This window comes from Priapulus caudatus, unplaced genomic scaffold (assembly GCF_000485595.1).
Source record: "Priapulus caudatus unplaced genomic scaffold, Priapulus_caudatus-5.0.1 Scaffold3024, whole genome shotgun sequence".
Lineage (NCBI taxonomy): Eukaryota > Metazoa > Priapulida > Priapulimorpha > Priapulimorphida > Priapulidae > Priapulus > Priapulus caudatus.
This window is the reverse complement of record NW_014580085.1, coordinates 9,010-19,951: the sequence shown is the minus strand read 5'-3', so window position 1 is coordinate 19,951 and position 10,942 is coordinate 9,010. Positions and strand designations below refer to the sequence as shown.

At 43.9% G+C, this 10,942-nt stretch overlaps 2 protein-coding genes across 4 annotated transcripts in view; one reads left to right on the top strand and one right to left on the bottom strand.

Moving 5' to 3' along the window:
- The first annotated feature begins 4,116 nt into the window (after window positions 1-4,116).
- On the top strand, window positions 4,117-9,653 carry LOC106819242 (cyclin-H-like). Of its 3 annotated transcripts, none has more exons than XM_014823887.1 (5): window positions 4,117-4,239; window positions 4,850-5,408; window positions 5,669-5,883; window positions 6,362-6,475; window positions 8,211-9,653. In XM_014823887.1, exons 2-5 carry the CDS (start codon window positions 4,865-4,867, stop codon window positions 8,313-8,315), a joined length of 978 nt encoding a protein of 325 aa, XP_014679373.1. In that variant the 5' UTR covers window positions 4,117-4,239; window positions 4,850-4,864; the 3' UTR covers window positions 8,316-9,653. The 3 variants fall into 3 exon arrangements, with proteins under 3 accessions (XP_014679373.1, XP_014679375.1, XP_014679374.1); XM_014823889.1 differs by having other exon boundaries at window positions 4,147-4,206; XM_014823888.1 differs by lacking the exon at window positions 4,117-4,239 and adding an exon at window positions 4,294-4,357.
- Window positions 9,654-10,149: 496 nt separating this feature from the next.
- The window catches only part of LOC106819244, a 5,460-nt gene continuing 4,667 nt past the window's right edge, over window positions 10,150-10,942 (bottom strand). The window contains exons 7-8 of the mRNA XM_014823890.1: window positions 10,863-10,936; window positions 10,150-10,429 (exon numbers count right to left, since the gene is read on the bottom strand). Coding sequence (XP_014679376.1) covers window positions 10,160-10,429; window positions 10,863-10,936 — 344 coding nt within the window. The 3' untranslated portion in view covers window positions 10,150-10,159. The remainder of the gene's footprint in view (window positions 10,430-10,862; window positions 10,937-10,942) is intronic.

Genomic DNA, 10,942 nt, shown 5'->3' with positions numbered 1-10,942 from the left:
TACACAAATTAAAAATTAAATTTTTTTATATATTTTTAATAGGGTTTGGTGTTAGGGTTAGGGTTAGGGTTAGGGTTAGGGTTTTTGAATAATTCCTTGATTACGGGGAACGTGCTTGATGCGGAAGTTGGATGCGACTAGTATGATGTGACATATGCGCGTACACGCAGCCATCAGAGGCTGTATGCAGTGCACTTCGGAGATAGCCGAGTGCGGTGCCGTGACGTACCACTGACGTCACGCGGATACTACGTTTCAGGAAATTCCAGCCACCGCTGGAAATTCCCGCGTTCTTGGACACGAGCAGCTAGTCCTGAATCTATGAAACTCTCGTCTGCTGGGTCGGCCTTGGAAATTCACTGGACAGGCGTGATCTATTTCGGTGTTTCTCTTCAAAGCATGAGCATAAAATTAAAAAATTTAAAGCGTTTATTGCTCTCCCCCCCCCCCCCCTTTCGCTCTCGCCGCGCTCTACGCTCCCGAGCGCACTCCTCTCTCTTTCTCTCTCCCGCTCTCTCTCTCTCTCTCTGCTTCTCTCTCTCTCTCTCTCTCCATTCGCGACTCTCTCTCCCTCTCTCACTTTTCTCTTTCGCACACGCCTACACACGCACACGATCACACGCACCACACTATACGCACACACACAACACACACGCACGCATCGCACGCACGCACACACACACCACACATACACACGCACGCACGCACGACGCACGCACACAACACCACACACGCACGCACGCACGCACACACACACACCCACAACCAGAGCGCGAAGGCGCACCGCGCACACACACCAAACACACACACACACACCCACAACGCACACAGCGCGCGCACGCTCAACGCTCACAGCCAGAGCACAGAGGCGCGGGGAGAGGGCCAGGAACGTCACGGAGGGGGGAGGGCGGTTCCCCGTATAATTAAAAAAAAACAGAAAGAGAAAAAATGGTTGCGACGGGCTGAAAGCTTTGGTTGTGCGAGGGGGAGGGAGGCATTCAGCCCGAATCCAGCTCTCATGCTAATTCTAATTACTTAGAAACCCTTTCGCACTGGCGGGCTCAGAAGCATGCGGGTCCCGCCGCGTCTATTTTTTGCGCGCTACCACTAAGATGCGTAGCGCAGATGTTTTATGTTGCCTTGTGACCCTACAAATACCTAAGCACGGGACGAGAGACTACGTGAGATTAATCTTTGACTCGACAAGAGTATATTGACGCATGAGTCATGTTTGAATCACGTGGTGCGGCGGATTTTCGTGAGTAATTGTGACGCATGGTCGGTCATCTTAACTCACGTGCTGCGGCGGATTTCGTTGAGTAAATTTGACTCATGCGTCATTTTACTTGAGCTAAAATAAACTCACGTGTGCGCCGGGGCAATAACTAATTTTCGCACCGTGGATATTGCGTCCGAGCATAATATACACAGTAAGTACAACAGTGACGTACCGTAAGCCAATCCTAACCATAATACTAACTCTAACCGACTCGGCACTATCTTTTACGCGTGTCATAGTTAGACAAATTAATCTAGTGTGTATAACCTTTCGTATGATGCGCAACGAATGCCTGCGAGACGAATATCCTCGGTCGCTAAACCTAACCCGGAACCCTAATCCTAACCCAACCCTAACCCATAGGGGCGTTACGCGTTACGCATTTACTGCCGATTTACTAGCCGGGGGGGCTGGGACGGTGCTGCAGCACCCGCGCTGATTGTCTGTGTAGATTGAGTAGTGCGTCGTTGCAGCGGTACACGGGTGCGTGCGTGCGTCGTGCACGTAAACGTGCGTGCGTTGTGCGACGTACAAGTGGTCGTGTGCACGGTACAAGTGCGGTACGGCGTGTGCACGATACCACGGCTAACTACGACTCGCGGTTTATAACGAAAACAATGCCAAGCTGTGACAAGAAGCGTCAAGGCGCCGCCTTGTCTGTCGTAGTATGGTACATTAATTATTTATTTTAAGGTTGGAAGATAAGTAATTTTACAATGTTTTCTCCAATAAAATAATGACATGGTGCGATATGCTGGAAAAACACCTGGCAGGACGATCTTCGAGTGGTTTACAGCACCTCGTCAGCTGCGTGTAAGAGTATAGAGTTAGCAAAAGGTTTACGTAAGATTTAGCTTGGATGAATCGCCACCTAAAACGACCTCGCTTGCGCTACGCGAATCGTAAGGCAATTATAAATAACTGCGTTGATAATCGATAGAAGCAACGCTCGTTGCGTATCACAAGGATTTACTCGCAACAATATTTTGGCGTACGCAGCTTGATGAATACATGAATCTAACCCCCTGGACCCACCACGTCAGTGCAAAGCCCACGGTTATCAGAGTCTACAGTCCAGGGCGCTGTTACAGAGGGACGGACCCCCGCTGCTCTCGCCGCAGAATACGCATCCAGAGGGTCTAATTTCAGGAAAATTCGAGAGACCCCCCTTCGCGAGTGCGAGTGCTCGCAACTTGGTTACGGGTTAACCCCCTGTCGGAGCAAATCCTGTAACGCCCTGTTTTCGCCGCCCCCCCCCCCCCCCTTTAGAAAAATATACCTGGCGCCGCCCCTGTCACACACACACAACACACACAACAGCACAACACACACACCACACACACACACACACACACACACACCCAACACCACACACACACACACAACGTACCACACAAACACACACACACCACGCTGGCGCTGCATTCGCACCCCACGGCACACACACACTACACAAGCAATCGTCGACGTCTGCCAACCCTGGAACATTGACACACGTATCGCAAAATGATATTTCACACACACACGCACGCACGCACGCACGCACGCACGCACACACACACACACACACACACACACACATACATACACAGACACACACAAACACACACAAACACACACACACACACGCACACACACTCACACACATACACAAGAATCGCCGTGCCAACCCTGCAAACATTGACACACGTATCGCAACAATGTAGTTCATCATCAAATAAACTAAAAAAACTCGGCGTGCGGTGAGTAATAAGTTTTGTAGCAGGCGTTAGGTCGATATTTTTTTCTTGCCGACGTTTAGGCGTTATTGCGTCGCTAGATTCCCATGCTGCTGCTCCGCCCCCTCACATTGTCATTGTGGGGTGTGCGTCCGTGAGCCGAAGTGTGCGCGCGCTTCGCGCAGCGCGCGTTGGTGTGTGTGACGTGTGTGTGTGCGTGCGTCGCGAATCGCGCGTGTGTGTGATTGTGTGTGTCGTTGCGCGCGCACGTGCCGCACTCGTTGTGCGCGCGCCGTGGGGTTGGCGCGCGCACGAATCCCGGTGATAGAAGATACGTAGCGGCTGCGAGGGTGTGCGCCGTTACGTGTGTTATTTGGGATGTGTGTGCGCGCGCGCGTGCGTTGTCGTGCGTGCGCTGTGTGTGCATGTGTGGTTGGTGCGTGTGCGCGCGGCGTGCGTGTGTGTCGCGTGGCGGTGTGGGTGCGTGCTGGCTTGTAGTGTGCTCGTGCGCAGCAGCTGCGGTTGTGTGCGTGGTGCGCGCGGTGCGTGTGTGTGTCGTGTGCGCCGGCGCTGTGTGGCGTGTGTTGTAGCCAGTTTCGCACACTGAGCTGTATATAATAAGTTAACTGTTATTATAGCCGTTAACCAATAGTTAGCTGTAAGATAATAGCTGTTATCACAGAGCACGTATACAGGGGTGTATGCAGGGTGGGGGTGGTCGTGAGCCCCCAAAAATTTCAAAAGGTCCACATTTTTTCCAAAGATAAATGAAAAAACATAATTGATCAGGTACCAGCAATGAGTCCAAAGACCTTGCCAATTGCGTGTTTTTTTGTTTCAATTAAATTGTATTGACATTTTAATCACATCTTGCTGTTATTTCATTGTGAAAAGGTCCAAAAAATTATGATCACGACCCACCCAGAAAAAATCCTGGATACACCCCTGGTATATCATAATATGGTGTATGAGCTGATATGATATACACGCTCTGTTGTTATATAAAGCTCAGAGGTTTTATCTATGGTTTTTTTTCGTTTTCAACCCCGAATGTCGCCATCTACTGGCGATTACCGACGCTAACTTGCGGCTGCGATCAAGCTTTGACTCTTGTTTTTCAATGCTGCCAGCGTCATTCTCTCGTATCATGTCAGCTTCCAGAAGCTGTATATTATCTATATCGTTATACTAGAGAACATAGTATTAAAAGTAATTAACGCGTTAGGGAACAGAATGATAAGGGTATGGTTTACTTGAAAACTACATTAGTATATACTATATAGGTGCAAGAAGAAGGTGAAGACGCATCCATGATCCAGTGCACTGCTGCATAATGCATTGCAAAATTGGCATTAAAATCGTAAAGCGCATAGTTGGCCTGCCGACCCGAGTAACACTAACAGTAACAGGGCTGTTAATCAATTCCCTTACTAGCCTTAGCCACATGCATCTCTAATTATCACAGCATGATCACTGCGTATGTAGTCGCAGTGCCCGTTTCGACAACAACCCTGTGAGACTAACTACCATGCATTCACTACATTAGTGGTAGCTCCAAGAAACGGTATTGCTAGGGTTAGAATACCGACGAATACCGTATATTGACGTTAGTCACACAGCCTGGTCGGGTTAGTGGCTGACTTGAAGACTGTATAGTCAATTCGCCCTCCCTCGCTGTATTTATTTAAAAAAACTTGTGATATATGTAACAATGTAATATACTTGAAAGCGTAAATAAATTTCAAAATCTAAATCTCAAATCTATACATGATTATTACATGCCCTGGATCATTAGATTAGATCATTATATTTATAGTCATTTAGTTAGATTTATTTCTTCTTTCTATTCCAGTAACAACTATTAAACATGTTTGCGACAAGCACCCAGGTGAAGCACTGGATCTTCTCGTCGCCGGACGAGCTGCACAAGTGCCGCGAACTCGCGAACAGCAAGTTCTCCGAGAGCCACGGCGGCGCGCAGTCTCACTTCCTGCAGGTGAACGAGGAGCGCATGCTCTGCAGGCACTTTGAGAACGTGATGAAGGAGTTCTGCGTGAAGTTCCAGCCGCCGATGCCGCGTAACACGATCGCGACGTCGTTCGCTTACTTCAAACGCTTCTTCCTGCACAACTCCGTCATGAACTACCACCCGAAACACATCATGCTCACCGCCGTGTACCTCGCGTGCAAGACGGAGGAGTTTAACATCTCCGTCGCGCAGTACGTCGCCAATCTTCCCGGCAAGCGGGAGAAGGCGGCCGATCTCGTGCTGTCCAATGAACTGCTGTTGATGGGCAAGCTGAACTACCAGTTGACAGTGCATCATCCGTGGCGCCCCCTGGAGGGCTTTTTGATAGACATGAAGACGAGATTAGATATTAGTGATAAGACAGTGGAGGGCTTCAGGAAAGGTATTTGCTAGGTTTTGGTAAATTGTTTAATTTTGAGTTTAGATAAAGCAGTTTAGAATGCTGACAAGCAATCAAAGGTTTTTATCGATCCCTCTCTTAGATAATATATTTACCCACTATAATAAACTAATAATTCTCGCCTTCATACAGTAAATTACTGTTTAACGCACTTCTTTTTTTCTGAAACGTCATCACGCTTCACACTTATAAATATCACTCAAAAATATGTAGACCTGCAAACACGCATCTTGGCGTTATAGGAGCAGAGGACTTCCTGGATGGGTCGTTGCTGTCAGAAGTGTCGCTGTTGTTCCCTCCGTCACACATCGCCCTGGCTGCGGTCGTGTACAGCGCTCAGAAGCAGGGTATTCAGCTCACCAGCTACATATCTGACATCCTCCTGGCCAGTGCCGACGATGCGCAGAAGGGAAAAGTACTGGGAGCGGTGAAGGAAGTGATCGCCGTGGTGGGAAATGTACGCACGGTGATGCATGATGTTTTGGGTTGAAACACACAGTAATACGTACTTTAATACACTACTACTACATTAATATTACATGTGATGATGTGGTCTAATAACATAATAAGGTGAACAGGTGCATGTGTGTTAACGAAGCTGTCTGCCTGTCTGGTGTATTGTTGTGCTTGAAATATTAGATGGAGTTTTATCCATTTATTTGTGCCCCCATTGGAAAAGTCCTCTTGCGGGAAAGAAATTGTAGATTATTTTGCATTACATGGTTATAAACTTGTGACCCAAAGTGAAACAGTGTCTCATGAATCGATAGCTAGAGCAGCGTAATTGCAGAACCATGGTAGGTGGAAACTATAAGTATAGAATGAGATGAGAAAGACATGAATATGCGATGTAATTGTGAATGGACACAAGGATTGACGTATGCTTGCTTATTACTGCAAGACAAATTTACTTCACTGTTGTTTGTGTTTGTTAGGTTGATCGTCTTCAGAGAGACAAAGTGAAGCAGATTGAGAAGAAGCTGGAGATATGCCGTAACCAGAACAATAACCCAGAGAGCTCAGCTTTCAAAAAACGCAAAGATCGCGAGGTATGAAAATATACACAGTGCGTGAAATTAGTGCTATTTTGCCGACGGCCGCCGGTTCAACCCCATAAACCGCCGGTTCAACCCCATAAAAACAACCGGTTCAACCCCCCATATAATCAGTCCACTTGGCCTATTCAAGATTTTGCGTATCTTGCCTTTATATCAACAATATTTACAAATTTCCTGACTAGTTTTTACTTAGTGACTACTAAGAAGTAAATCATTTTCCAGCAATTCCTGTCAAACAAGTAGAACTCTACTGACATGACTGATAGCAATGAAATATTGAAATACTATGAGTATGCCTAACAAACACAAAGCAAATACTTTTATTAATAATGGAATAAATTGAACAAAATTAAGGGCCTGTTCAAACTTGTAAGCCTGTTCAATTTGTCTAAGGGCCTGTTTAAAATTTTGGGTGGGCCTGTTCACATTTTGCTTAATTTCATGCCCTATCTTCATATTACTTAATATACATAATGCTCAAATAAGGTTGAAATTTGCCTGGGAATAACCTACTTTAGTTACAGATTTATTGTAAAATCTACTTTAAAATGACAAGATCATAAGCTATTAAATTTAATATAGTTTAATCTAGTTTATGTTGTTTTTAATATAGTGAATATAAAGAAGTAATAATGCTCTGTAAAAAGTGTTCCAGAACTTGAATGGTTGCCTCCCGACCATTACCAAGTATTTTCATATGGTTAAAAATTAAGACTGACTATTAACTTTTTGTCTGGACCAAAATTTTGATGTAAATATGTTAGACCTTCCAATCTCCCTAAAAGGTTTTACAGTAATTTGACTGTGACTTATAAACATGAACACCACCAATGGGTTGATAGTTTTTTGTTGTATACAGCATACATTATTATTTTGGCAAGTAATAAAAATTACGATCTGCACCGAGCAGATTCAATTAAGAGACTGTTCATATGTGCAGGTTTACGTTATAGCCTTTATCATTCTATTGCTACACCAATGCATGTCTACTAAACCAGTTCCATCCCAATAGCTATAACATAGGATTAGTACACTGTAATTCTGAGTGTATACATTGCTTGTGACTGTGTGCATGCATATACAATATCATGTGTGACGTCCATAGAAATAAGTTAGACTATATAGAACAGTGCTTCTTAAACTGGTGAATGGTTCATGCAAGGGTGAATGAAACTATTTCGGGGTGAATGAAACAAGACCAAAAACATGGAAATTTAGTGGCGAATGAATGAAATTTTGTGATAAAGCCTCGAGGGTGACTGAATGACACTGAAATATTTAAAGGGATACTAGACTCTAGGATTTTACTGCATACAACTGTACTTACTGTATAACAAATCGTCTATACCCACACGTACTTGTTATGAGATACCTAATTTAATTGTTATAATTAATTATACATCAACGCTACGAAATTTGAACGGCGCCATTGACACCCGCAACCGTGCTGCCACCCTGAAAAACAACTTTTCAGATTGTGCGCTTTGAGTGGCGCCACCGTCGTTGTAATCAAACTGTAGTCGTTAGTTTTAAAACATTAAAAAATATGTTTCTAATGGTGATTGAACCATGTAACTTTTTATGTAGCGTAATTTTAACCTAAATTAACTGAAAATAACCCTAGAACCTAGAGTAAAGGATCCCTTTAAAGAAGCACTGGTATAGAATATATATAGTGTCTTTATATATTTCTATGGTGACGTCACTGCTCTGCGTTCATTTTTAGCTCAAGGATGATGACAGGCGACGAGAGCAGAAGTACGCGCGGCAGGCTGCGCAGGAGAAACGTGAGCAGGCTCAGGTATGTGGCATCGTCGATGTGAGCAAGTAGGGCCTGACGATCGACCGTCGCCGCGGCGAACACGCACAAACGCCTGCAGCAGGTTAGCCTTCGTGATGAAGAATCTTGAACTCGCAGCGTTATTTTCTGTACTAGCACCACCACAAACCACCAACCATACCTAATTACAATTTTCCATCTGACTAACAACATATACTGTATATGATGTATATAGTGTGTGATGTCTACAATGATGTATTGCTGATTTTCTATCTGACAATTTATTATGGTGGCAAAATAATAATATATACTATATATACAACAAACTTTCAACCTATTGGTAGTAGGGTCAGATGGAAATATGTCACGTATTGTTCATAGCAGGTCCAACAATGCGGTTGGTAAGCCTGTCATGGTTAATGAAATAGCTTAAGAGAAAAATAGCCAAGTTTGTATTTAAGAACAGCAATATAATTTATGATGCATTCCAAATTTTGCTGTTGTGGACAAGTTGAGTTGGAGAGCATTGAAATTTCTCTCTCCCTTATAGCCATCTACCACGCAACACTATGCATAGTTATTACTGTAAATAAGGTACTAGTGTTGAGTCAGGCTCAGACAGTCTTACATGGTGTGAACTTAAGTGTAAGCATTGCAGACAATGTTTGACTAATGACATAGGAAATAACAACAGTAAAAGTAGAGATATGTTTTTTTGATCTTTATTGCAGTAACTGTGTTTCTTAAGTTTATTGCTCTCTAATAAATTACATAAATCCAAGAAAACTGTTTCGTCTAAATTTTCCATAGCAGTACTCTGTGAAGCTACCATTGTATCGATTTATGAGAAGTTTATTATTACTCGTCCCTCAAACCAAGAGACCTAGATGAAAAGCTGAAGTAATGATGGCTTTATTAAGACACGTATATGAAATTCAAGTACAGCACATTGTCAACTACATTTTCAAGTGAATCGTAGCTATGTGCATTGTTAGATATATATATCTCTATCCTATTACTAGCAGAGGAAAACTAATCCAGAGACCGCAGTAAAACATTAAATCTCTCTCCGTTGAAATTTTAGTGTCCTATTTCCTAACTTCTACGAATTGTGATGTCATCGATTTTATCTGGACCATTGCTATTGGAAGTGCATCAGCCACCTTTAGGGCTTTGTCATGACCATCTACGCAAACCACGATATGTACTATATTTTTAATAGTGAAATCTTTGCCAACCGATGAGAAACTAGTCACAGACTTGGCAACCAGCTGAGTGATGCATCCCTCGGCTTGTAATCTGGGTGGATCCCTTCCCCATTCAGTTTGATTAGTTGGGGGTGTACCCTGTTGGGGAAAAAACACAGGCAGTAAAGTGTTAATATGTTAATATGTTAATATAAGCCTTCTTTATATGCTCTTGTTAATATGTATTAATATGACACTTAGTGGTCTGTGGGCGCGTCTTCTCTCACTGGCAATGCGTGCAGGCATGAAATTATCGAAGATTAGCCACGTAACGCCAGTGTCTTGTTATTATCTGTACTACACCTTGGCACAAATTCAAATGCTTGCTACTCTGCATTTTTGTGGCACTCTGGTGTGACTAGATTGGTGATCCAGTATGGCAGTCTGCATCGCTCTTCTAGGAATAATGGACGTGCGGAAATGTGGCATATTGCATATACACAACAAAACAACATAACACAAGACAACACAACAAAACACAACATTACACAACACAACATTACACAACACAACAAAACACACAACATAACATAACACAACAAAACACACAACAGCAACAAACATCATAACACAACAAAATACAACGCAGCACAACAACACAACATAACACAACACAACATAACACAACACAACGCAACACAGCGTGTGCTAGGATTTCAGCACTTGGTTGTAGGTAGAAGGCAGTGAATACACATACAGTCTGCACCATGCACGCGCGCGTGGATTTGTAAGGGCGTCGTCATCCGCAAACACTTGCCTGAAGTCCAGCTCAGTCTTGCAGCAGACATCACCATCGACGCACCACTGCGACGTCGCTGAGATATGCTCGGCCGAGCTCACTCGCTGCCTCGCGAAGCTCACGGTGGGCACGCTCATCGCCCGCGCCCTTCTCGTGAGACGGTCCATGCTGCTAAACCTCTGCAATAATTAGTACCGTCATCGTTACCATGCATCATTACTGCAATTACCTAATTACTCTAAATTAATCACTCGTCAATTAATTAATTTTATTTATTTATTTATCTCAAAAGTAATTGCTCATCAATCATTACTGTCAAATAATCGCCAATATCTGTCATTTGTCAGCATGGTTAGTGCTCATCGTGCGTAGTTCATTACTAGTTTCAGCAAGGACAGTTTACGATTGTACCTGTGGGGATTTTCATGTGGGAGAGGAGGAAGGAACAACTTTTTATGGTATACTATCACTATGGCCTGCTATGGTATCACTATTATATGGTATCACTATGGTATCACCATGGTATCACTATAGCATCACCATGGTATCACTATTATATGGTATCACTATTAAGTGATAAATGACGCAGTTCTCTGGTTTCTGACGTGTTACCCTCAGATTGCTAAGCCCATCTCTAGATGCACGTTGCTGACCAGGCTGCATCGCATCTTCTGTTCCGTCCACGCCTATCG

Coding starts and splice junctions, on each gene's coding strand:
- LOC106819242 (XM_014823887.1), top strand. CDS start 4,865: ATGTTTGCGACAAGCACCCAGGTGAAGCACTGGATCTTCTCGTCGCCG. Junction 5,409..5,668: donor AGTGGAGGGCTTCAGGAAAG/GTATTTGCTAGG, acceptor TTGGCGTTATAG/GAGCAGAGGACTTCCTGGAT. Junction 6,476..8,210: donor AAAAACGCAAAGATCGCGAG/GTATGAAAATAT, acceptor GTTCATTTTTAG/CTCAAGGATGATGACAGGCG.